General features: G+C 46.8%; 1 protein-coding gene across 8 annotated transcripts in view; it reads right to left on the minus strand.

Annotated features, from left to right (window-relative positions):
* Positions 1-27,812, minus strand: part of LOC138745583 (AP-3 complex subunit beta-2) — a 141,683-nt gene that overhangs the window by 63,102 nt on the left and 50,769 nt on the right. For 7 of the 8 annotated variants that reach the window (XM_069902785.1, XM_069902782.1, XM_069902784.1 and 4 more), the window contains exons 2-12: positions 23,688-23,763; positions 21,199-21,273; positions 19,390-19,485; positions 16,294-16,454; positions 9,983-10,049; positions 8,728-8,910; positions 6,886-7,062; positions 5,859-5,956; positions 4,115-4,169; positions 1,881-1,952; positions 1,063-1,125 (exon numbers count right to left, since the gene is read on the minus strand). In XM_069902785.1, coding sequence (XP_069758886.1) covers positions 1,063-1,125; positions 1,881-1,952; positions 4,115-4,169; positions 5,859-5,956; positions 6,886-7,062; positions 8,728-8,910; positions 9,983-10,049; positions 16,294-16,454; positions 19,390-19,485; positions 21,199-21,273; positions 23,688-23,763 — 1,123 coding nt within the window. Of the gene's footprint in view, positions 1-1,062; positions 1,126-1,880; positions 1,953-4,114; positions 4,170-5,858; positions 5,957-6,885; positions 7,063-8,727; positions 8,911-9,982; positions 10,050-16,293; positions 16,455-19,389; positions 19,486-21,198; positions 21,274-23,687; positions 23,764-27,812 lie in introns of those variants that run through there. The other variant, XM_069902783.1, reaches the window with a different exon arrangement.

Consider the following 27,812-nt stretch of genomic DNA (forward strand, 5'->3'; position numbering starts at 1 on the left):
TTGGCTTTTGTTCTGAAATCCAGAAAAATCCAAAATTCGGACAACACTGTCCCCCAAGGGTTCCGGATAAAGGATTGTGTATCTGTATTGATAGGATTGCCCTAAGAAGCAGCACAGATTCAATGGCCTAAATGGATTGTACTGAAATAGAACACCGAACAGGATCAGGCCCTTTGGCCCACAATATCTGTGCCGAACACAATACCAAATCTCTTGCTTCTTGCACATGATCCCTCTATTCCTGGCATATTCATGTATCCTGTCTAAAAGCTTCTTAAATACTCTAATTGTATCTGCTTCCACCACTACTCCTAGCAGAGCCTGTTCCAGGCACCCACCCATTGCTATCTGTGCAAGAAAATGTTCCCACCCTCACCTTAAACGCAGGTGACATTTTTACCCTGGGGAAAAGATTCTGACCATCTTGTCCAGCCATTCTCAAGGGGCCACAGCACATTCAAGTAATAGTCATGTTTTCTTATAACTTCACGTTACAAGTTTTTAATTTTTTTTCCATTTGGTTGGTAGGAGAGAACTATGGAAGAAACCAAAGTTGACTGTTTCACAGGGAAGGGGGCCCATAAACTTTGAGCAGAGTCCTAAAAGGGGTATAGGCGAAAAAAGGTTTGGCTATCCAACAACACTCTTGTGAAAACTTTCACCAGGCCTCTCCTTAGCCTGCGCAGAAATGCAGAACTACCGTGTGATTTTCACGGGGTTATTTGCCACCTAGTTGCGCTTGACAGTGAAGTGCAGCATTCCACGCTGAGGCGGAGAGAGGAGCAAGTGGAGAGAAGCAGAGGAAGGGAGTAGCAGGGCTGCAAACTCAAGGACCAGTTATCCTACTGTCACCTGGAAAAGGGAAAGCTCATTTTGGAGCCTCCAGCAGTCACTGCAAATTCCTCGCTGGCTGTGCTTTAGAACACAGAACAGTCCAGGCCCTTTGGACCAAGATGTAAACCAACTCCACAACAATCTAATGACAAGTCTCCAGCATCGTTTTAGATCAGGCCCTGCTTGTCAAAGAGCCACTCCAGCACTGACTGGGTCGCACCAGCTTACCTGGAACTCACGGAGAATTGTCGATATGTTAGTCTCGCTGGCCAGATTTGTCAGGACCTCCAACTGCGCAAGACAAGAAAAGGTGAATGTGAGTCTTCGATTTTCCGTCTGGGCACTCTCCAACGTTAACATCAACTTCTCCAGTTTCGATTGAACCCCTCCCCATTTCTCTATCCCTCCGTCTCCTTTCCTCCAGCTCCCCACCCCCTTCCATTCAGAAATACCCCTTCCCCTATCACTCCCCAGCTTTATTCTCCTGCCCTCTCACCTATATCCTCTTGCCTGTGCCTCCTCCTGACTTTCTCATATCCTGACAAAGGGCTCGGGCCAAATACGTTGGTTATGTACCTTTGCCATAAAGAACGCAGCGAGATCAGCTGAATTTCCCCAGCGTTTTTGTGTATTAAAAGACAAATTGGAGGGTAGTCATAATAAGAACACAAGAAACAGGAGCTGGAGTCGGCCATCTGGCCCTTCAAGCCTGCTCTGCCATTCAATAGAATCACGGCTGATCTGGCTGTGGACTCGGTTCCACTTACTCACCTGTTCTCCATAACCTTAATTCTCCTGCTAAGTAAAAATCTATCTGCCTGTCTTAAATACATTTAATGAGGCAGCCTCCACTGCTTCCTTTGGCAGAGAATTCCACATATTTACTTCTCTCTAGGAGAAGTAGATCCTCCTCATCTCTGCCTTAAATCTACTTCCCCTCATCTTGAGCCCCATGTCTCATCTGCTAGTGGAATCAACCCCAGTTTATCCAAATAATCACACGATAGAGAGGCACAGACTCAATACCGTCTGAGATAATGACTTACCTTCAGCACTTTAATCTGGGTGGGGTCTGTGGACCGGATGTAAAAACTCTTCAGATGAGGCTCAAACATTCCCTGAGAAATAGAAGGCAAAGAGGTGATGTACAAACTAACTACCGTCTATTTCCCTGAGGTGTGCAGAAGCTGCAGAGAACACTGCCTTCGCATCTCCACGCTGCCACTCTGTCTCTCTCACTCTCCCCATTACCAAGCACAGCATGGAGGGGACTCCACCCTAGGCACATGCCAATCGCCGAAGGAGCTATTCAATCACGAATTTCCAACCGCGGCCCTGCGAGTTTGGTAAACATTCATCCAGTTCACCTTTGAACATCACTGCTCCCAGGGTCTGTAACAAAGCATCACCACCACAGCCACTTGAGGCATGAGAAAGGTTTTGACCTCTGTCTTGGTTCCAACACCAATTAAAATTCACCTTCCTCAATGGGTCACCAAAGGAATGGCTCTTCCATGGCCTATCAAAACCTTCTTTCATTTCCAAAACCTCCCTTAAACTTTAGTCCTTGAAGTTCAAACTTATTATCATCTGACTGTACATGTACAACCAGAAAAAGCAGCGTTTCTCCAGACCACAGTGCATGTACATACACACGCAAATACAGCACATGATAATCACACACACATACATATATATATATATATATATATATACAGATATTTTGTTTTAAAATTAACATGTATAAATATTTTAGGTTATTTACTCAGTTACAGGATACAATTCATCAGTCTCACGGCCTGTATTCCCAGCTTGGCAGTTCTGATTTTGATGGTAGGAGGTCAAAGATACATCCCGTCAAACCCTACATTTGTTCGTTCTTGTACAGGAATGAACTTCACTCATGAGCCGCTTTCAGGTGGCCAGAATACCCCAATGTAAAGCCGCCTGAAATAGCCGAATGGGGCTGCTGGGAGGCCACCTGAAAGCGGAGAACCCTGACCCGAGGAGTACTTACCCAACCCTCCTCGGGTAAGTGTATTCTCCGCTTCTGAGCACTCCCCCTAGGCACCTGAAAGCGGGTGGCACGACGGCCACAGTCGACAGGAGCCGGCCGTTTGAACCGCGGCGCCTCTCCCCGCTGCGGACCTTTCAGGTGCCTTCAGCGCTGCCACTTGAATGTCACTTCGCACAAACCCGCAGCCAGTTCGGGAGCCACATTCTCTCAGCTATTCCACCTGAAAGCGGCTATTGTTACTCCTGCTTTAGTCTGGTGGATATTCACTATATATTAGTCAATCTCACAATTGACACCAGGTCCCAGTCGTACAGCACAGAAACAGGCTCCCAAGCCCACAGTACCTATATCATCTCATTTACACTAAACCCTTTTTATTCCTCCCTCCATCCCATCAACTTCCCACGGATTCTACCATCCCCCCTGCACTAAGAACAATTAATAGTGATTGACTATCTTACATCCTTGGGGCATGGAAGGAATGGGAACATACTTGGAAACTCATGGAGTCACAGGGAGCATGTGAAAACTCCGTGCACCATGGGTCAGGATCCAATTCCGGTTGCTGGAATCGTGAGGTAGCAAGCATTAACAATTTGGAAGTTGTAAATCTCCCAGTTCATACCTCCACGTTAATATTTGTAAAGATACTCTCAACATTTTATCTTTCTATTAAAATAAACTTTCTAATTATAGAATTCAAATCCCTAAGAAACTTTTGAGGAATTTACAATGTAAAGATTAAAAAAGATATTCAAAGTTACAATGGTTCGAATCCATACTTTGAATTTTGAATTCCAATCTGTTCTCGCACTTGCGATATGCGGCGCACTACTCTCCCACATCCCTACCATCCACCAATTCATCTTAGTTCAATGCTTAAAACTTCCTTCATGCCCAGTGTGCTTTCAGCTGTGTACGTTAATGGTTTTTCTGGTGTGAAAAATTTAAAAATGTAATTATAAAATATGGTAGATGCAGTATTCTTTTTCAACTTTTTTTTTTTAAAAACTTATCACGGTTTTCCGGAACGTAACCCCATCATAAGTTGAGGAGCACCTGCTTTGCTGCAGTGTTCCACCTCCCTCCCCCACCCCCCACCCCACACAATGAAAGAGTTGGTCAAGTATACGAAGAGCTAAACCAATGTGGCCCAACCTCACAATCCAGGGATGGTTTTGGCATTATTGGCGAAGGGGCTCCTGTTCATGATGGCTGACAATTCCTTCAGGGTAATGGAGAGTTTAAAGGGCGGTGACTCACCCGTCGTTTGATGGACATGGAGGCAACATTCTGCAGGACAACAAACTGCACCTCACTGCATAGAGAAAGCCAGAGAGGGAGAAAGTGAGCAGTAATTCATCACAACCGATACAGAGAACACCTGAAACTCCCTCTGATCCCAGTCAGCAGGACACTTGCAACGCACGAGTAGTTGCTTAGTCTCTGACTGAGGTTTCAGCCTGAAACACTGTCTGCCCACTCCAGTGATCCTCACCACACAATTCTGGAGTCCTCCTGGGACATTGCTATGCCCACATCAGACAAACTGATTGACTGGTCACTCTCACACCACCATGAGAGCGGGAGCTTTCTGTACTCAAAACTAGCTGCTGACGGTACACTCCATAAGAAAATCCCTGCTGCTGGTATTGTGCTTTGGGACATGAAGGCGCTTTACAAATGCAAGCATCTACAGTATTTCTGCTAGAGTGGAAACTTTCCTAATAGGATTGCTCCAGGTACAGAGAGGAGGAAGATTTTTTTTTTAATTCACAAAACATCCAAGTCCTGGAAAGCAAGTGTGTAAGTCTAAAGGGTGGCATGGCACAATTACAGTGCCAGTGACCCAGGTTCAAATCCAGCACTGTCTGTAAGGTGTCTGTACGTTCTCCCCATGTCTTCGTGGGTTTCCTTCAGCTACTCCAGTTTCATCCCATATTCCAAAGACGAATGGGGTTACTCAACTAATTGGTCACATGGGTGCAACTGAACAGTGGGGGCTCTTGGGCTGGAAGGGCCTGTTACCGTGCTGTAACTCTAAATTAAAAAAAAATGAATAGGTTAACATACATGGAGGTGGTAATTTGACCCATAGGGTTTGTGCCAGCTCTCTGGGAAGCAATCTTGGAGTACTGTCTTCTGTTCTAGTCCCCTCATGATAGGAAGGATCTAGATGCTTTGGAGAGGGTGCAGAGATTTACCAGAATGTTGCAAGTCAGCCTGACTGGACACTCAAAGTCTGACTGTAGATCCCAGAATGGGTCAGTCTGGTTGTACTACACAAATATGGGACAGTCTGACTGTATAGCGCATGGATACACCGACAACTCAGGGAAGGCATGAGATGCTGGTGTCCATCGGCTGCCCTGGACGAAGAGGGAGCAAGTGCCCAGCAGGATCTGGCCAGCCCCTCTGGAGAGCAGAAGATTTCCTCAGATTGCTCTATGAGGCAAAGATGGGACTCCTCTGAAGGCCTTGGGTGCTGAAGGCTTCCTGATCAAATCAGAGGTTTAGAGCTAGAACTCGGGTTGCCAACAGATCAAACAGGAGTTACAGAGGCTGTGGGAGCGCTGGAAGCGAATCCATGAACACTGTCTCTGAAGGGACTCCCTTTTGCTTCTCTTTCTCTCAGGGGCACTGTGTGACATTAATGGTGAGTCTTTGTCGCCCTTATGGCAGGCAGAAGGCAACTTCATGTAATGTTACATGTTTTGTACTATTACATGACAATAAAAGAATTCTGAATCTTGATAAGGAAATCTGACTGTACAAGTCACAGATGGTGCAGTCTGGCTATACAATGAGAGGGCAGTCATTTGGACACTACAGGGGGTTCTGGTTGTCTATTATAACCATATTCCCAGCCTGTAATCCAGGTGAGTGAAGGTAGAATTCCAGAGGGAGTGGAGCCAGTGACATCACAGGCTGATAGGAGGATGTCCCTTTGCTCACCTGCCAGGAGGTTGTGCGTTTAGATGTCCCCATGCTCACCTTCCCCCCCTACCTGTGACTGCGGAGCAAGCGGACCAGGGCCTTGGCTATGACGCCAACCTCTGCCTTGGGAGCCAGGTGGAAGTAGAGCTGGGCTACGGCCATTACCACCTGCAGAAGAAGCAGCCAATCAGTGGGGAGGGGAGAGCAGCAAGAGGGACTGGCCAGACTGGTCACAGCTGAGGATGCTGCAGTGGAGACACGGAGTTAACTCCTAGTCTCCTCATGTCCGCTCCTGGACCCCGGATGCCTGTTCCCAGCTCCCCGGACCATGGAGTGAGGATCGGACAGGTGTGGGAGGGGGTGAGGATCAGATGGGATACAGTTTGGATGGGATAAGTGAGGATTGGATAAAGCAGGACAGTTCAAAAGGAGCAAAATAGGTTGAGATAGAACAGGAAAATATAGGATGGTTAAGAGTGGGACAGAATGGGACACTGTTGGATTGCTTGGTGCACGATGAACTGGGATAAAGCAGGCCTGTGATTCCATTTATGAGAAACATGAAATGTTGCAAAGAAAAGAAAACATTAATTTGACTAAACACATCAATTAAAACATGTTTAACAGGAAGGGAGTTATGGAAGTGGAAGAATGGAAAATTTGGGGAAGAAGATTTGAAGAAATTCTCAGACCTTGTGAAGTAGGACTGAGTAATACTCAGGGTTCCAGCAATATGAATCATTCAGTCAGTCAAACAGATTAGTGTAGTGGGTGGCATGGTTAGTGTAGCAGTTAGCGCCACACTTACAGTACCAGCTACCCGGGTTCAAATCCAGCACTGTTTGTATGCTTTCCCCGTGTCTGTGTGGGTTTCCTCTGAGTGCTCCAGTTTCCTCCCACCTTTCCAAAAAACATACGTGGTGGTGGTGGGGGGTTTGTAGGTGAATTGGGCGGCGCAGAGTCATGGGTCGGAAGGGCCTTTTACCATGCTATCATTCTAAATTTAGAACAGTTAAGGTTGCCACAGGAGGAACTGGTACTGATTTCACAGTGACTCCATTCCCCCAGGAGCTGAAACAGTCAGGATTTAGATTTACCGCAGCATTCCGACTCTGGAGAAGGGGTTTGGTGTTCCGAAGGAGCAAGCGATGGTCGGGGTCCATCACATAGGGTTTCGGTTTGGGAAGCACATCTGGATCCACCTCCTCCTGTTTTGAATCTTCCTCATCAGAGCCATAAAAAGCTTTGTCTGCATTTTCTTCCAGCAAGGTCTCCTGTCCAGAGCAAACAAGGCATCATTATTGATGAATAGCCCTCTCAAGAACCACGAGGTCATGTAGCACTTCTACAAAACTCTGGTTAGAGTGAATTGGAGTAATGCATTCATCGTATTGCAGGAAGGACGTGGAAGATTTAGAGAGGGTGCAGAGGAGATTTACCAGGAATGTTGCCTAGAATGTAGCACGTTAATAAAATAAGGTTGAGAGAGCTGGGGATTTTCTCTTTGGAGCGACAAAGGATGAAAGGTGAATTTAATAGATTAATGAGGAGCAGAGAGGTTAGACAGCCATCAACTTTTTCTCAGGGCAAGAATAGGGAATACCAGATGACATTTGTTTAAGGTGGGTGGAGGGAAGTTTAGGGGTTACGTCAGAAGTTTTTTTAAAAAACTCAGAGAATAGTGGGTGCCCAGAATTCATTCCTGGGGAGGGGGGTGGGGGTGATGGAGGCTAGTAAAATTGAGTCAAAAGATTTTAGACAGCACATGGATGTTGAAATAATAGAGGGGTATAGGTGTGAGGTAGAGAAGGATTAGACTGTTGTTGGGTAGGTTTACATAAGTCAGCAGAACATTGTGGGCCAAAGGGCCTGTATAGGTTAATGGATGGAAAATGCTGAGCTAATACAGAACATTAAGTTTAGGCAATGTGAGGTGAAGTTGCAGGTTGTAGAGGTGATGCAAGATCACTGATGAAGAATGAACAAACCATTCAACAGTTAAAACAGGAAAGTTTGTGGCTGCCATGATTATAGAACACGGACTAACAGGTAAGAGGTCATAGGTGGATATACTGTAGGTGTGAGGGTAGAAGAGCTGAGAAGTGATGAGGCGGGGGCAACTCTCTGAATGGAGAGGGAAGGAAGGAGATGAGGAATTGGAGGTAAGGAGGCAGAGGGATAGGGAGAGAGAGACTCAGGGTAGGGTTTAATAGAAATTGGAGAAGTCAATGTCAATGCCACCTGGTTTTTCCTCCACTTTGTGGGTAGTCTTGATTTAGCATTGCATGAGGCCATGGATAGACATGTTTGTGCGGGAATGGTGTGTGGAATTAGAATGGTTGGCTATTAGACCTTCCGGTGGCCAACCATTTTAATTCAACACTTGAGTCCTAAATTTTTACAAGATATTTAGACAGGTACGACAGGAAAGTTTTAGAGGGACATTTGCTGTACGGAGATGAGACTAACTTGGTTGACATGGACTTTGGGCCAAAAGGCCTGGTTCAGTTCTGTAAAACTACGACTTTGTAAACATTGCATTTACAGAGCACCTTTGAGATTTTTCCAATGTCACATGGAACCACAGGGGGAATCTAAGATTTTATTTTACATTCTAATGAGGGGAAGAGGGGTAGAGAATTTAGGATTGGGGTCGGTCCCAGTGAAAGGGAAAAGGAGCCAGTGCAATTAAATCCAGAGATACCACGAGGAGCAGAGAAGCCACTGGTTGGTGGAGGCAGTTACAGAGAGAGAGAGGAAGAGGGTGCAGAGGGATGAAAGTTCAAAGATCAAAGCACTAATCGTGTGTATGATGGTGAACAAGGCCTGGCATGAGCAGCAAGGCGAGACTTTCACGTTGCCACTGTATCAGATGAACAGTGAAGCACCGAGGCGGGTGTCCCCCGAGGCAGAGGGGAGGGCAGCTGCAGAGCACTCACATTGTGGTTTGGGTTGAGAAACTGGGTCCGAGCGTATCGGGTCAGCATGTTGATGATGACCACTTGACCCCACTCCTCCACGTCGATCAGTAGGTTGCACAGCTTCCGGTAATTCTTGTGGATCAGGTCGATGCGCTCGGGACACACCTCTTCGAAAGCCATTACCACACTCCCAGCCACCAGCTGCAAGTGGGCCAATAAACAGCAATTTTAGTTGCTGGCCTGTATAACCCGAACCCAGTTCAAACAGAGCAGCTTGCTGATGAGGCTCAAAGTTGACGATCTGAATCCACGCTGTAGCTGAGACACACAAACCCAGGAAATCTAAGATTCTGCAATTTCTATTTATTTTATCTATAGGAAAAAGGTTAGTAACCAGCCCATGCCTGGTGTCTGTTCAATTAACCTAATTCATTTCTTTCTCCCTCAGCAGTTCTTCTGACGCAAGTGGCGCAGTTGGGAGAGCAGCTGTCTCATGGCTCCGGGGACCCAGGTTCGATCCTGACCTCGGGCGCTCTGTGTGTGTGTGTGTGTGTGTGTGTGTGTGTGTGTGTGTGTGTCCAGTCCCAAAGATGTACAGGTGGGCAGGGTAACTGGCCAATGCAAATGACACCCAGTGTGTAGGAGAGTGAGACCATCAGACACACGAAAATGATATGGCCATTTGGCCTATCGAAGTTGCTCTGCCATTCAAGTCATGGCCATATTTTTTTTTTTCAACCCCATCATCCTGCCTTCTCCCCATAATCTTTGACACCCTTACCAATCAAGAACCTATCAACCTCTGCTTTAAATATTGGTATCACCAGATGTAGGAACTGTGAATGTTAAAGGAGTCTCCAGATGTGAAAATAGTGCAGTACACAAAAGGTGGCTCCAGATGTGGATGTGGTGACTGGACAACTCCAGATGTGGCAGCAGTGGATGACACAGGAAGGAGTTTTATAACATTGGAAGTATAGATGTCCATGAGGCTCTATCCTGTTTGGTGGTAATCCCTTTGCAGAATAACATTTGGAACAACCAAACTTTTTTTTTCCCACACCATAAATCACATTAACCATGGTACACACTTTTTCCTTTTCACACATATACAGTGCCATTTTCTCCCTCCTCCCATCCCACCCTCCCTACCTCCCCCCTCCCGTCCATTTAAGGTATACATTCTAGGATACATTAAACCAGTCAGACAATGTTGTCATTCAATGGATCAACCAAACATTGAAGTGAAGCAGCTCCCAGCCCCTTTCCTCACCGTTGTTTTGTCAGCCAGCAGCTTCTCAATCACCTCGATCAACTGGTCCTTCTGATCTTGGTCTAGGCTGAAACAAGAGACGGAACAAAATGTCAGTTCCCAGGAAACTCCCTCCATCCAACCAATAGAAGAGTTAAGTCTTTGTAAGAAGCTTGACCGGGAATGCTTTGGGAAGCCTCTTGGGGAAGGAGATGGATGCAGGCTATTCAATAGTGTAGATTAACCCTAAAGAAGGTGGGTGGGGGGAAGTTTAGGGGTTACGTCAGAAGTAAGGCATCATTATTGATGAATAGCCCTCTCAAGAACCACGAGGTCATGTAGCACTTCTACAAAACTCTGGTTAGAGTGAATTGGAGTAATGCATTCATCATATTGCAAGAAGGACGTGGAAGATTTAGAGAGGGTGCAGAGGAGATTTACCAGGAATGTTGCCTAGAATGTAGCACGTTAATAAAGTAAGGTTGAGAGAGCTGGGGATTTTCTCTTTGGAGCGACAAAGGATGAACCATGGTACACACTTTTTCCAGCACCAACTCTGCCCACTATTCACCAATACCTGCGGTAGGGAAGGTCCACTGACAAATACCTCTGTAGAACACGCCAACCAGTCCTGAACCACAGCGAGGTCATCAAACAGGCCCTTTGGTGCAACTCTTCCACGCTCACCAAGTTAGGGCGGCGCGGTGAGCGGAGCAGTTAGCGCAACACTATTACACTGTGCAAGTGAGCCAGGTTCAAATCTGCCACTATCTTTAAAGAGTTTGTATGATCTCCCCATGTCTGCATGGGTTTCCCCCAGGTGGTTTCTTCCCACCTTCCAAAAGATGTACGGAAGATAAAGGGTTAATCGGTCACATGGGTGTAATTGGGCAGTACGAACTAGAAATTTAAAGATAGTTCCATTTGCTTGCTTTTGGCCCATGTCCCTCAAAATCTTTCCTAGTCGTTGACCTGTCCAAAATGTCTTTTAAACATGAGTGTTCGCTCCCCATACCACCACCCTCTGTGTGGTTCCCCCTCTGGTCCTTTTTAAATCCTTCCCCTCTTGCCTTACAACTATGCTCTCTAGTTTTAGACTCCCCTACCCTTGGAAAAGAGTGTGTTTTGCTTTGTTTTTTCTGACTTTTCTGGAGAGGGCTGGAGTTCACCGTCCGGCCACTACTCCATCACGTGACTCCTCCTCAGAGGACCATTGGAAGTATAGATGTCCATGAGGCTCTATCCTGTTTGGTGGTAATCCCTTTGCAGAATAACATTTGGAACAACCAAACTTTTTTTTTCCCACACCATAAATCACATTAACCATGGTACACACTTTTTCCTTTTCACACATATACAGTGCCATTTTCTCCCTCCTCCCATCCCACCCTCCCTACCTCCCCCCTCCCGTCCATTTAAGGTATACATTCACCTTATATATGTCCTTCATATACTTCTATAAGGTCACCCCACAACCTCTTACATGAGTGATAAAAGTCCCTGGCTATTCAGTCTCTCCTTATAACTCAAAAGCTTCATTCCTGGTAACATCCTCGTGAAGTTTATGTGCTTTCTTTCCATCTTAATGAGGTGATCACTGTCTGACATCCCACCTATCCCTATTGGGGCTGGAGAGTGTAACTAAGCCTTAGTCTAAGGTGATTGAGGCCAGGCTAGCGAGAGCCCGGAGGTTCTCCAAACCTACACAAATGCCCAGTCCTCCCAGGCTGACTAGAATGCAGTAGAACCCAACGTGGAGAGAAAAGGCAGTTCCTGGATACTTTGGAAGTCTGGAGAACAGTCATGGAGAACTGAAGCTCCCATAATTCAAAGTGGCAGTGAAACACTTCTATCTGTGACATGGCCCACTCCAGAAGGGAGAGGAATAACCCACTTTAAAGGGAAATTTAATTCTGAGATGCCAAATGTTTGTTAATAAAAGTTATTGTTGAAAGAAAGAAAGAGGCCATTTGGCCCATTGAGTCCATGTCAGCTGAGGGCCAATCCCTTCAGTCCCATCCCCCTTGTTCTCTCTGGTACATCCCAACAGCTCCCACGTCGGTCACTTACCAATGAACCTATCAACCCACATGCCTTGGGAATGTGGAAGGAAACTAGAACATCCGGGGGGTGGGGGGGGGAAGAATCTACCTGATCACAGGGAGAACATGTAAACTCCACATAGACATTGCTAGAGGTCAGCATCAAACCAGGATATCAGTAGCAGTTTCTCTCATTTCATTCCTCGTGCGAGATGATGTTGATGTGGTTGTTGATGGGTTCACCGCACAGTGGATGCTGCCACATACCAGCACCTGACATCATAGAGAGATGGCCATCTTAGCAAAGGATGGCAAGCTCCACAGTGCAGTGCTCCCATCTTTTCTGCCTGGATGATGGAAGCGTGTCTCTGCAGCCCTGATGGGTCGCTGTGCTCCAGGGGAACCATGCAGCAGTGAGCACTCCTAGTCACGTAACCCACAGCAAGGGCAGTCATACAGAAAGCTCATCTCCCCAAAGTGGTGCACAAATGAAATGCAAAGTACAGGGCAAGAGAAAGTACTTGTCACATAACAAGTTAAAGCACTTGAATGGCTGTGGCAGTGCTTGTGTTGTTCAGGAATCGAGACGTGGTCTTCAGAGCAGGCGACAAGGCAGCCCTAGCGATGGCAAGAGCCAATCTGTCTAAGGCTATCAGGGAGGCTAAGCATGTGTAGGCCCAGCGCATTCACAATCACTTCCTGGATAGCAAGGACATGCGACACATATGGAAGGAGATCCAATAAATTACTAACCACAAGACGACTCCATCTCCATGTGCTGGTGATGCCTCCCTCCCAGGTGAACCAAACAACTTCTACAAGTAGTTTGAGGTGAAAAATGGAGGGAGACCCTTCCTCCAAACGATCAGGTGCTGCGTCTTACAGTGGCCAATGTGAAGAGATAACTAGGCAAAGTCAACCCAAGGAAAGCTGCTGGACTGGATAACATACCCAGCAGAGTGCTCGGAGGATACACAGCTCAGCACGCAGATGTTCTCACCGACATCTTTAACCTCTTCCTGAGTAGCGCTGTGGTCCCTACGGGCTTCATAGTCGCCACCAATGTCCCTGTGCCAAAGAAGTCTTCAATGTCCTCGACGATTATTGCCCTGTCGCTCTCACATCCATTGTCATGAAGTGCTTCAAGAGGCTCGACATGAGCACATCAAGCTGCCCCTCTCTGCTGGGACCCTCTGAAGTTTGTATATAGACCCAACCACTCCAGGGACGATGCTATCACCACTACCCTTCATCTAACCCTCACCCAACTGGAAAATAAAGACTCACCTGTTCAAATGCTGATTATTGACCTCAGTTCGACATTCAACATGATCATACCCCAGTGTGTCTGATAAGGAAGTTGGGCCTGCTGGGACTAAACACCTCCCTTTGCAACTTGATTCTCGGCTTCCTGACGGGGAGACCTTAAGCAGTCCGGATCAGAAACAGCCCACCCCCCCAACCAAGGCTGCATGCTTAGTCAACTGCTATTTCACTGACGACACAACAGTGGAGGGGGTAGCGTACAGAGATGAAGTGCAGACATTAACGAGCTGGTGCAGAGCAAACAACCTGTATCTGAATGTCAAAACAAAAACAAAAGAGATGGTTGTCGACTTGAGAAGACCCAGGGAGCTCACAATCCCCTGACCATTAACGGCCATCTTCTGTTGAGGTTGTCAAGAGCATGAAGGTCCTTGGTCTGCACCTGGCATGAACCTCACCTGGTGCCTTTAACACCAGCTCCATAGCCAAGAAAGCCCAGCAGCGCCTCTATTTCCTGCGAAGGCTGAGGAAAGTTCATCTCCCACTCTCCATCCTCATTACATCCTACAGAGGATGTATTGAGAACATCTTGTGCCACTGCATCACCCTATATTTGGAAGCTGTACAACCTTGGACCCCAAGGCCTGGGTTGTAGGGGTCCTTGAGGATAGAGGCTGCTTTCTTAAGACACTGCTTCTTGTAGATGTCATCGACAGAGTGAAGAATGGTGCCCGTGATGTTGCAGGCCGAGTTAACAACCCTCTGGAGTTTTTCCCTGTCCTGAGCATTGCGAATTTCAGAGACATCCCTACTTCTTCATACTAGACAGTGATGCAACCAGATAGAATGCTCACCTGTAGACTCTTTGGTGACGACACCAAACCTCCTCACAAAGTATAGCCGCTGGTGAGCTGTCTTCGTGATTACATCAACATGGAGGCTCCAGGACAGATCCTCAGAGATGTTGACACGCAGGAATTAGGGTTCTTGACCCTCTCTTCTGCAGACCCCTCGATGATGACTGGTTCCTGTTCTCCAGATTTCCTTCAGAAGTCCACAATTATCTCCTTGATTTTTCTAATGTTGAGTGGAAGGTTGTTGTTGGACACCACTCAAGTTGCCGATCTATCTCCCTCCTGTACATTTCCTCATTGCCGTCTGTGATTCTGCTGACAACTGTGATGCCATTGCAAACTTGCAGATAGCATTTGAATTGTGCCTATTACAGATACAGAAGGTAAAGATGGACAAGTACTGGGAAGGTCGAGGAATAAAGTGTTATGAGGACCTGGCACTGAAAAGGGCAGCATAGATCAGCCCGGATCACAATGAATAGGAAGCAGACTTGAGGGACCTGGTGGCCTAATCTAGCTCCTCTTTTGTTCATACTCACAGACTAACTGACCGTCAATTAAATGGAAGAAGTAGGGATGTCTCTGAAATTCGCAAATATTTATTAACCACCATCACCGAAGAAAATTAAAATTTCTATTAAAAATTCTGCGCATCATGGAGGTAAATGACGACATTTCTGTGAGCCAATACCTCTTCATCATCTACTATTTATGGGAGCTTGCTGTGTGTTGATTGGCTACTGCATCTGCAACACCCGACTCTGGGTGGAACCTCTCTTTTGCTTCTCTTTCTCTGACTGCAATTTAGGCAATTTCTTACAACAGACAAAAGCAATTTCACGTTCTATGATAATGTTTTTATTACCGAAAATAAATTGAATCTTGAAACAAAGCAAGAAACACGCAAGAGACACTTAGTTGGTGTGAATTACATTTGAGAAATTTTGAGGCTGCAAAAGGTGCTAATCCAATTCTAGAATGTTATGTCCCTGTTAAGTACTTGAAGTTTTCCACCTCAAGTATCTCCCTGCTTTAAAAGCCACTGTATATGTGTGAAAAAGAAAAAGTGTATATCATGGCTAACGTGACTTATGGTGTGAGAAAAAAAAAGTATCTCCCTGCTTTGATAACCTGAATGCGTAAAACATATCAAGAAATTAGGTTTTTACAGTAATGACTTTTTTTTTAAAAGAAGGAAGATCCCATTTTTGGGAGGAGTTGGAATGGCAAGTTTACTGTCTTCTGATTGCACAAGTGCAACCTGACAGAACAGTGTCTCCAGTCCTCTGTGCAAAACACACAGACACACAACCCGACGTAACACACATACAGAAAGTGCAGGACAAGTATTCATTTCTACAATATGAGGGTCTCGGGCGGTTAGGATGAGCAGTATTGAATACAAGTTCACAAAAAATAGGAACCGGAGTCGCCATCTGGCCCATTAAAGCCTGCTCCACCGCTCAATGAGATCACGGTAATCTGGCTGTGGACTCGACTCCATCTCCCTGCCTGTCCTCGTAATCCTCTATTCCCTCATTATTCAAAAATCTGTATTTGTCTTAAGTACATCAGTTTAGGCTGCCTGTACTATTTTATTGGGCAGTTCCTCCACCGCTGAAATCTACTCCCTCCCATCTTCGGGCTATGCCCCCTAGTTTTTGTCTTACCTGCTTGTGGAAACGATCTCCCTGCTTCTATCTTATCATTCCATTCTCAACTCCAATGAGAATAGCCCCAGGCAACTCATTCTCTCCTCATAGGTTCACCTCCTCTCCTTTCCAGAATTAACCTGTTGAACCTCTTCTGCACCACCTCCAAAGCCCATATACAGTAAAAAAAAACCCATTATACCAAATTCAAGCCATCATCAAAAAAAAACGTGGAAAATAAATAAGTAAAACAATGTGAACATTGACAATCAGTTGGCCAATCGCACCACACGCAACCTCAAACAACTGGAAAATTAACTCATCCAGCATCTACCCCAGAGGTGCTGGATGATAACAGGGGTTTTTACTGTGTCCTTTTCTCCAGGCACATGGGACTGCGAGTGCAGCCCTCACCACTCCCTTGTAGAGTTGAGGATGATGAGAGTTTGCTGTTGCGACATCTCCCTGCTCTTAAATTCAATCTCTCTGGCAAAGAAGGACGACGGGATGAGTCTTACCTGTACAGCTTGGGGATGGCGTGGGCAGCCGTTTTCCTGACGTAGGGAGACATGTCCGAAGCCGCTTCCTTGATAGCGAGCATCATGATGGGGACGATAATGGGGACGCGGATGCTGGACAGCACGCGGAGGGCGCTGGCTCGAATCAGCTGATTCGGATCCTAGACACAGAGGATCAGGTAGTCCACAAGCTCCACACACCTCAGCCCTGCTCAATGCAGCCACCCCCTACTGCTGACTTCCCAAGTGCCCACTGGTTTGACCCGCACTCATCCCCCACTGGTTTTACATCTCAGGGGTCCTCCCCTTTCTCTCCGAGCCTATGGACTTTCCTTTCTGTACCTCACCTTCTCTCATCATCCTGTCACCTACACTCATATTTCTCATTTTATTTGCACACGCTGCAACTGTGAATACACATTTATTTTAAATTTACTTTTGAATCTTATGAGATCATTTAAATTCACACCAATTATTCATATAATTACTAATTATATAACTTAAGACAAGTTTGGATAGATTTTTATGTAGTGAGAGAATTAAAGGATATGGGGAAAAAGGCAGGCAGGTGGAGATGAGCCGATCATCCGATCAGCCATGATCTCATTGAATGGAGGAACAGGCTGGATGAGCCTACACCTGCTCCCATTGGCCAGCATTGAAGAATTCCAGTTGCCCTCATACTGCTCTTCCATGGTTGCAATGTCCTGGTAAAACCTTTCACCATGTTCATCACTGACTGCACCAAGATCAGCCAGGAAAATATGTTGAATGTTGGTTGAGTGAGTGGGGAGGGGGGGATGAAGGAGGGAGGGAGGAAAAAGGGGAGAAAATGACACTGTGTACATTCATAGAAACATAGAAGATAGGAGCAGGTCACTTGGCCCTTCGTGCCTGCTCCGCCATTCAATGAGATCATGGCTGATCTTAAAAGTTCAGTACCCCGTCCCCGCCTTCTCTCCGTAACCCCTAATTCCCTTACACTGAAGAAATAGATCTAATTCCCTCTTAAATATATTCAATGAACCTGCCTCTCCTGCTCTCTGTGGCAATGAATTCCACAGATTCACCACCCTCTGGGTCAAGAAATTCCTCCTCATCTCGGTCCTAAATGGTTTGCCTATTATCCTCAAACCATCGAAAACATCCCTTCCGCATCCAAGAGGGAAATGTTTGTGTGTATTTTGGTCAGTATGGTTCATAGTGTGAAAAATAAAAAAATTTTTAAAAAAGATGAGCAGGGAAGGAGTCCAAGTGCGAATGCAGGAAATGAATTTTCAACAGCATGTCACACTTCGTGGCTTTGTCTGCTTGAAATATGACGGGAAAAATCATAAAAATAGGTTATAACTAAAAAAATGGTATGCGTTAAGAAAATTCGTGATTAGCAGCCCAAAATCCATAAAAATACACCCAAAAGTGTTCAGGAAGCAAAATCCTTGTTGTCCAGCGTTATTTGTACATTTTGCATGTCTGCAGAGTTGCAACAAGCAAAAAGAATTTCAGAACATTTAAACATTGTGCTTATCTGTATGACAAAGCACAAATTCTTACTAGTTGCTGTCTCGCAGGACGTAAAACAACAAGTGCAAATTAAATGAAGAAATGGCGGCGCTACTGGAGCTGCCGTAGTAGCAGTGCTGCCGCTGGTGCGGACCAGGAGAGCAAAGACACAGCGCTGTTCCAAGGGGTTCACTGTCTGGTCCTAATGCCGTCGGCTCTGTATAGGCATTAAACGGCCTGTTAAAGGAGCTGACATTGTTTATAAGTAAAATCTTTCAACTATGAGGTCAGAGCCCAAGATGGCAGTGCCTAAGATGCTTGGAAACAGCCATGAGGAGTTGCAGACCACCAGAAATGAGGAGGCCACCAGAAATGGGTAGAGCACATCCCTCCCCCGCCTTTGAGCAAGTGAAGCAGAGGTGACGACTCTACAGGACGGTGACCATGGCAACAGCCCAGCAAGGTGGTGGGGGGCGGGGGGTCAGTGCCCAAAGGACCCATACAGGCTGCAGGCCACTTGCGATCGAGGGACCCTCATTGGCTGCAGGAGATTGGCTCAGGGGAATTGGAGCTGGGTTTTGAGAGGGTGCTGAGGCAAAAAGGGATCCTGAAGGGCCTTGGCGTTGAAAGCTTCCTAATCATGTCAGAGATTTGGATCTGGAGCTCGGGTTGCCAATAAATTGAACAGGAGCCTATGCAGCTCCAGAGGTTGCAGGAGCGTTGAGGTGAATCCAGACACTCAGGGACTCTCTTTCTCTCTTATTGTAAGGAGCGGTGGACGACAGTAATGGTGACTCTTGGTCTGTCTTACGGCAGGCAGAAGACAATTTCATGTAATATTACATGTTCTGCACAATTACATGATAAACAAGGAATCCTGAAATTATATGAGAGGGAAAAAGATGATTAATTTAGAGATGCAGCTCGGTCACAGGCCCTTCCAGCCCATGGGCCCGGGCCGCCCAAATACACCAGTACTAACCTCGTACGCCTTTGGAATGTGGAAGGAAATGGGAGCACCCAGAGGAAATCCACACGGATACAGAGAGAACGTACAAACTCCTCAGACAGTACCAGATTCAAACCCGAGTCACTGGTACCACAAGCCTCATGCTAACCACGCTAACCGAACCACCCTCAAACATTTAAGGATAAATACTCACAGTTGCAGTTAGTGCAAAATCAAAATGATGTAAATACAATAGTTTATTAATAATAGCTAATACAATCTGTCAGATTGTATCCCACTGGCCCCAATACTGAAGTCATTCTGTGCCACTTCTAAAGGTTAACCCACATTTCCACCAGTGAACACAGTGCCCCAGTGCAGACAAACCCCAGCCTTGTGCAACTTCTGTTCCCCTCCCATCTGAGAGACCAGTGTCTGCCATTTCACTGTGATAAACCTAAAGTCTGAAAACAGTGCTCTCCGACCAAGGGACAAGCAACAAATGCAGGGTAGCAAAGATAATTGGATCCATGAAGCACTGACAATGAGTGCTATCCTGTGGAGGAACTGCTACTTTTCACTACAAGTTGTTCTAGACTCTGCCTGGCCATTTAACACTAGAGTCCAATCAGAGGTGTACTGACCTTTAGGCCCCTCTGGAAGGTGCTGATGGACAGCAAGGCCAGGTCCTGCTGCTCTTCTGCATAACGGACCAGGTAGACGTAAACCAATTTCTTCACCTACAAGGGCAGGGTGGGCAAAGACAAAGCCAGCACTGGAATTCACTTCTCTGGCACCAGCACCTCCTCTCCCACTCGCCACCCTCCCCTTTACTCCAGCTTTTGGCTCTCACCAAAATCCCAAAGCATGCGGAAAATCAGGAAGAGGAGTTCTGATGCGAAACGGTTTCTCTTCCTGGAGAGGTTTGTAGTTTGGAGAAACAGCACATTAAAAGGTCTTCCAGCACACAGGCCCACGCTGCCCAATTACACCCACTTGACCAATTAACCTTGTACATCTTTTAAAGGTGGGAAGAAAATGGAGCACCCAGAGTAAAGAGGAGAGCATGCAAACTCCTTACAGACAACAGCAGATTTTATATCCCAGGTCGCTGGCAATGTAAGAGCATTGTGCTAACAATGCTTCATTGGACCTTGCCCAATGTGGCCAAGAACCTCCAACACATTGAATTTCCAGCATCTCTGCTTCCGAGGAGGCTACGTTGTTTTCAGAATGCCTTGTCAGGAGGTTAGGGATTCATGACCCATCCCTGGGTGTTGGAAACGATAGGCCCGGGGGACAGGGAGGGTCTCAGACCAGCAGTTCGTGCCTGATGGACCTCCGACCATAGTTTGTGATCAACCGCCTTCAGGAGAGCAGCAGGTCAACCTACTGGTGTGGGATCAGATCCTCAGTGCAGCAGCTGCCTCTTGACAACAATTCAGCAAATGCTCTGGGGAAAATCAGCAGGTCGTGCACCATCCATAGGAAGTAAAAGATAATCAACATTTCGGGCCTTGACCCTTCGTCGGGTATACCAAAAAACAGGCAAGCACCTTATCAAAAAGGTGGGGGGAAGAAGCAGTGAAAGGAGCGTAGGTGAATCCTAAAGAGAGGGGAGGAAAGGGGAAGATGTTTCTGGTGGTAGGGGGCAGAAATTGCAGAGGATAAAATGATGGATGCGCAGGCTGGTAGATGATGGCAAGCGAAATCTTGTCCTTGTTGCGTATCAATGAGGACAAGTGAAATATAACTCAATCCAGAAATTTTGTGTGGCCAAGTTTTTGATCGTGAATTTATGGAAATTAAAATCAACCACCTCCCCCCCTTCCACCTATCAAAGCAGCTTGGGAACATGTGGGCCATTAAGCCCTTCCATCCTATCCCACCTCCTTTCCATAATGGGACAATATTCTACCAGAAAAAATCTTGGAAATTCCAAAAATTTCCCTCGGCATCCTGTGGGATTCAGACCTTTGGGAAGCTAATGAGTGAATCAAAGGGAATGTTTAAACATATTAACGGGTGGTACTGTTGTTACCTCAGAGTTCCAGTGATGTCCATGTGAAGTTCGCACGTTCTCCCTGTGACCACGTGGGTTTTCTCTGGGTTTCACCCCACATCCCTATGGCATGTGGGCCCTTGCGGTAAACTGGCTGCTGTACGCTAACCCTGCACGGCGGTGAATGGCAAAGCAATGGCGGGTACAAAAGGGAAACAGATGACAGGGACTGAGGGACAAGTCTGAGAACTGATAGGTCAAATGACCCGTCTTCATGAGTGCTACTGAACATGCATTTTTAAACTGAATTCCAACTCTCAGTCCTCATTGTTGGGACTGAAGCTCTGGATCACCACGTCAATGGTTTAACCCTCTGCTCCACAATGTGCTGTGGTAAGTTTCTCCTGGTCACCTCACCTTGATGGGAACTGTGGCAAAAGTCTTCACTTACCTCAATGTTTTTGCAGGCAACATTCTTCACCACTGCAGGGAAGAGCTCGGAGCCATTCTTCCCTCTGGCGATCATCTGCAAACAAAATAATTCCACAGGCCTGAGTTGGTAGCTAAACCGATTGCTGCAAACTGCCTCAGGTATAGGTGGTTGGAGGGGAGAGAGAGAGTCAGGAGAGCTTGATAGAGAAATAAATGGGAGATAGGGACCAATGGAATTGCTTTGAGAGCTGGCATAGACTGTCCTCAAAACTGGAGGATCTCAGCTGGTCTCAGTATCCATAGAAGGTATGTTACTGATGTTTCAGTCCTGAGCCCTTCCTCAATGTATGAATGAAAAAAGACAGGCCTCTGAATTAAAGGTGGGGGAAGAATGGGAGGGGGAGGAGTGCAGACCAACAGACAAAAAGTGCTAATTGGATATGATAGGAGGAAAGGTGAGAAATTGATGTTGGCTTCTCTGAAAGGAGATAGAGGGAAATGGGAAGAGAGAGAGAGCGCAAAGCAGACAGGGGGAAGAAGAAGCGGGATGAGAGTGTTTTCTATCGGAAAACAGAGAAGTCGATGTTATTGCCATCCAGTTGGTGGGTGCCCAAACAGGAGATGAGGTGTTGTTCCTCCAATTTGCAGGTAGTCTCAGTCTGGCAACACACGAGACCAAGAAAAGACATGTCAGCAAGGAAGTGGGGCGGGAAATTGAAATGGATGGCCACTGGGAGATCCCCATTATTGCAGTGGACAGAGCCGAGGTCTCAATGAAGCAATATCCCAGTCTGCGCCCAGTCTCTCTGATGTAGAGGAGACCACAAAGGGAGCAACGGATGCAGAAGATGACCTCTGCAGATTCACAAGTGAAACGTTGCTTCACTTGGGAGGATTGTTTGGGGTCCAATGGTGGTGAGGGAGGAGATGTGGGGGCAAATGGAGCATCTCTTGCAGTCACAAGAGTAGATGCCAGGAGGCTGACCTGTGAACAAGAATGGGAAATATAACATAGTGTGCAGAGATGATGGAGATCGCAGAGAAAGCCGCTTCTCGTTTGAGATAGGTGAGACAGGATGCATTAAATGCATTGGTTTTAACATGGCAGATGGAAGTTGGTAAATAAATAACACGGGCCACAACTTAGTGTAAATAATTCAGAGAAGGCTGCCATCCACACCATATATAAATATTTTACAGCTCATTGTGTACTCTCTCCAACCACAGCAACAGCTGCGAGCTGGAAGTGGCCCATTCTCTCCTCTCAGGAGTTGTCCACATCCTGCAGGAACTTCACAGAATCTAAGAAACTGAGACTCGAGGAGACCCATCATCTTGCCAGTGGTGGTGGGGAGGTGGAGGTGTGGCTTGGTGTTGGGTCAGGGGTTGGGGAGCAGGTGAAAGAGGTGGAAGGTGAGGTCAGGGTGAGGATGATAGATAATGGGGATGTGGGTGGGTCTGCATTGTGTTCAGTAGGTCAGAGAGGGGGTGGGAGGTGATGGGGATTTGAGTGGGTGTTAGGTGAGTCAGGGAGGTGATGGGGATATGAGTTGGTGTTGGGTGGATTGGGGAGGAGGTGAAAGGTGATGGGTTAGGGTGGGATGGGAGTTGTGGATGTGGGAGCGCAGCATGGGAACAGAGACTCCAGCGGACAGGAGTGGCGCATGGCAGTGGGGACTCCAGCGGGTGGGAGCAGAGCATTGGAACGGGGACTCCAGCGGGCGGGAGCGGAGCATGGGAACGGGGACTCCAGCGGGCGGGAACTGAATATGGGAACAGGGTGTCCAGTGAGCCAGATGCGGAACCACCAGGATTTGCAATTAGTTGGATTGTGGATTATTGGATAATACACATGGATTAAGTGAAAAGGAAAGGTCAGGGCCAATGGAATATAATGTAGAAAAACACATTGTCACCTATATTGGTAGGAACAATAAAATGGCAAGTTTTTTTAGAACAGTGCAAGTATGAAAAAGATTGGTGTCCAGAGGGAGCTGTTGACATTTAAGTCCAGCCAACAGTTAGGCAGGTAAATATTATGTAGTCATTATTTGCAAGAGGGTTTGGTCTCATTATATTGCGAATGGGATGCATTTGGTACACTGTTCACAGTTCTGGTCTGCCCTACCTGAGGAAGGGCAAAGCTGCAGGTAGAGAGTGCAGCAAAAGTGAACCAGATTGATTCTGGGTTTATCCTATTAGGAGACATTAATGAGGCTAGGCTTACTCTCTGGACCAAAGAATAATGGGAGGTGATTTCACTGAAAGGTACAAAATTCTTTGGATTTGGCAGGTTTGATTCAGGGCTCATGATTCTCCTGGCTGGGGAAACTAGTGTCAAGGTTCTCAGTTTCAGAATAAAGATACAGGTGTGAAGGAAGATATTTCTTCACCCAGGGGGTGATGAATCCTTGGTATTGGGGCTGAAGATCGGAAATCTTCACCTATTACACTGGTCGTGAGCATAAATGTTCACCAATAAAGCTTCTGGTGGATAATCAAACTCACCGCTACAATCCTCTTCATCGCCTCCAGTTTCAGCGAGTCCTTATTACTATCCAGCATCTCCTTTAGATCGTCATGTCTGGGGAGAGTGAAACCCAAGTAAGTTTTTATGAAATTGGTCCTCAGTGCCGAGCCAATCCAATACAGAGTGGTCACTCACCATCAACACACACTGGTCAGATTCCCCGACCCCAGACGCTGCTGTTCGCACACAAGCACTCCTTGTCCCCTCTGCACCAATGTCCAACCCTCAGTCTAGTCATGGAAAGGTTGGGTGGGGAGCATGTCCATTCCTCTAATGGGAAGGGGTGCTTTGAGTTTTGGAACACCTCCTCACTCCATGTCGGTGAACTGGGACCAAGGAGGTGGTTGGAGTAGTCTGTCAAAGTTGGACACCATCCCTATCTTGCTCTCCCCTGCACTTCCAACTCTATACTCAGATCTCGCAAGCATTCTGCAGTCCAAGTCAGATGAAATCTTTCACTAAGTTCATGCTTTACCACACAGCAGATCCCTGGACTCCTGTGTGTCTCTAAGCCCTACCGGGATCATTGTCTGAAGAGAGCACGCAAAATCATTAAGGACCCCTTCCACCCTGCACACAGCATCTTTCAGCTGCTCCCGTTGGAAAAGAAATATGGGAGTACCATCAGGCTGAGGAACAGCTTCTTCCCTTGGCAGCGAGAATGCTAAATGACCAAAGGAACTGCTCAGACTAACCTCCAAGACTCTCATATTTACAATATTTATTTATTTGTAGATATTAATACTTGCCTGCACATGCATTGTTTGTCTGTATGTGTGTTGCATGTTTTGGACTGAGGACGGGAGAAGTTTGTTTTGTCAGAATATATTTGTGCAATCAGTTAACACTAAACTTGACGACCTGACCTGCACCTTGAGGAGCTGGGGAGACACCACCCAACCATCACAAAACCCACCAACTCCACCAGCAAGATAAAAGGGGCAGCATCGAGAGCGCTCTCCAGGCCAACACCCTCAGTTCAGGCGCCCTTTTCACAGTCAGTCAGTTCCGAAGGGCGGGCCACTCTTTTCGCATGTGCCCGACACCAGATAATCCATGCAGTAATGGATTTCTGGGAAGGAAAGATGAATTGTACAGGAGTCATTGATCTGTGCAGCACAGAAACAGGCCCTTCAGCCCTATCCATCCATGTCAACCAATGTCTTGCATTTGACCAATATAGATCAAAAGCTTTCCTATCCACATACTGTCCAAATGTCTTTTAATGCTGTTATTGTATCTGCCACCATCCTCTGTGAGACAAGTTACCCCTCAGGCCCCTTTCAATTATTTCCCCTCTCACCTTAAACCTCTCCCTCTAGTTTTAGACTTCTCTTCAAGGCATGGACTGTTCTCAAAGCCTCCAGGCAAAACTGCAAGACCTTCTCAAACTCTTGTGATTAGTGTTAAATGGGATCGTCTGCAGATGCTGGGGGGGGTGGAGTGCACAGAAACTCAGGTCACACAGTATTCATAAGAAGTAAAGGATAACCTGAGAGGGGGGGGGTGGGGGGGTGGCTTGGGAGGAGGGGGGGGGAGAAAAAGTCACTGTAAATGTGTGGAAAAGAAAAATTGTATATCATGGCTATTGTGATTTATGGTGTGAAAAATAATAAAAAAATTTTTAAAAAAAAAGAAGTAAAGGATAACCATCGTTTTGGGCAAGAGCACTTCGGAGACACAACTAATATTCTACTGGGCCTTTTCCAACTGGATGGCATTAACACTGAATGTTCCATTTACTGTCAATCCACTCCCCCAAGTCACTCTCTTCCTCCATCCTTCTATCTCCTTTCCTCCAACTCCTGCACCCCCCTTCTTTTCTCTCTCCATTCTGGAGTTACCCCCCCCCCCATCACTTCTCTTCTACCCTCCCACCTTTATCCACCTCTTACCTGTTTGCCTATCCTCTTGCTCCTCCCCCTGCCCCCCTCCTCCCCTCCCCCTACCACCCACCTTTCTATTCAGGGCCTGTCTGTATTTTGCTCATAACCATGAAGGGGTCAGGCCAGAAATCTTGACTGCCTATTGCTTTCCAAGGAATCTGTGTGTCCTGCAAAGTTTCTCGAGCACGGTGTGAATTGTTTATTAGAAACAGGCCTTTCAGCCCACAGCGACTATCAAGCACCCATGTTTTAACCCTGACTTGTTTTTTATTTGCTCTAGAATCTCATCAAGTCTTCCCAAGATTCCACCCCTCACCTACATGCTGACAGCAGCTAACTATCTCACGGACCCTCACACCTTTGGGATATGAGAGGAGACCGGAGTGTGGTGGCGGTGGGGGGTGGGGTTGGGGGGAAAGAGAGCCCATGCAGTCGCAGGGACAACATGCAAAAAACTCTGCACAGGCAGAGCCCCGGGATTGAACCCACATCTCCACTGCTGGGATGCAGCGGCTCTGCTTGCCGTACCACTGCAACCCAAAGGTTAATGGCTATGCACAGCTCGAATATTGGATTTGAGACCCCCTCCCCCAGATTTTAATCAAAGAAACGGCTGTAAAGGCGATTGGGATAGGGGTTTGAATCCCGCGCTGTCTGTAAGAAGTTTGTATATTCCCCCCGTGTTTGCATGAGTTTTCCACAGAGGCTCCAGTTTCCTCCCACCTCTCAAAACCTAGCGGGGGTGTAGGTTATTTGGGTGTAATTGTGCAGCATGGGGCAAAAGTGCCTGTTTCTGTGCTGTATGTCTAAATTTGAAAAAAAATATAGGCATTCCAGCAATTTACAAATATTGACACTGTTTGTAGCACAGGTCTCAGGCTTTGTAAAAGATGACCAAGAAAGACGATGGATGGCCAATATAATGTGTAGCCTGGCTTCAATGAAGCCTGCACACTTGGCAGTCGCTCTCCCACCACTTAACATGGCAAGACCTCGAGAAGGGCTTCTGCATTACTGGCACTCCCAGATATGCTGGCTGGTTGAAAGTCACCTGCCAATTGCTCGTCAGTTTGACGAGGCAGTAAATGAGCCAAATGAGAGCAGAAATAAGGATCACAGAGAAATAGGGAGGTGGAATGGTACTGTGAGCCAGCGTAAACCCAATGAGCAGAATGGCCTCCTACTGCGTTGTAACGAATCTTCATCAGGCTTCCAGAATCACAGCCTGTAAACATGCTTCAATAGGCCTGACGAGATGCTGGAATCCGGAATAAACAATGCTGGGAAGACTTATACACGAGTCAGTACAGTTTAGCACAATACTGCTTTAGCACCAGCACATGTTGGAATCCAGCAATGTCTGCAAAGAGTTTGTACGTTCTCACCACGTCTGCTTGGGCTTCCTGCAGGTGCTCTGGTTTCCTCCCACCCTTCAAAACGCACGGGGGTCGTAGGTTAATTGGGGCGGCACGGGCTTGTGGGCCGGAAGGGCCTGTCTAAATTAAATTTTAGAAAAATCTATGGCGGCAAATCGACATTTTGGGTCCAGATCCTGCATTAGGGAGGAAGAGGCAGGAAACACAACCCATATACAGCAGGACACACCTCTCCCTTGTTCAAGATTTGTCCTTCCCTCTCCTTCCCCATGCAGGGTGTGGAGCCTAAATCTCAACTTGCACCGTTTGCCTCCAGAGGTTCTGCCTGACCCGCTGAGACCTCCCGGCCTTGGGTGGCATCGAGGACCTGGCAGTGACCTCGAACAGTGCAGCGGATGGGAGCAAAAACGGTGCAGGTTCAAGAGGAATGGGTCAACATTGCACTGATCCTGCCTTCTTTCAGCTGGGTCAGTGACCTCTGTGGGAGCTGGACTCCTCCCCCTGCTAGCCTTTATTCTGACCCTTTCCTGTTCTCTGCTTATTTCTTGAAGGGCTAAGGCCCAAAACATGGGTAATATATCTTCACCTCCTCTGGAGGCTGCAAGACCAGCCAAGCTCCTCCAGCATTTCTGTGTTTTTTTCTACAATCGCAGCATCTGCAGACTTTTGTATTTCACTACTGTAGACCACACCCAGTTTCGAGGGCCGAATGTGTGCAAGAGAATCTTCATCGGAAAAAGCCCAAGCATCAGATTTGTTCACGAACTTGGCACAAGATTTTGTTTTGATCTGATAAACATAACTGGCAGCACACCATCTCCAGGAGAACTGTAACATTTTA

This window comes from Narcine bancroftii, chromosome 11 (genome assembly GCF_036971445.1).
Source record: "Narcine bancroftii isolate sNarBan1 chromosome 11, sNarBan1.hap1, whole genome shotgun sequence".
Classification (NCBI taxonomy): Eukaryota; Metazoa; Chordata; class Chondrichthyes; order Torpediniformes; family Narcinidae; genus Narcine; species Narcine bancroftii.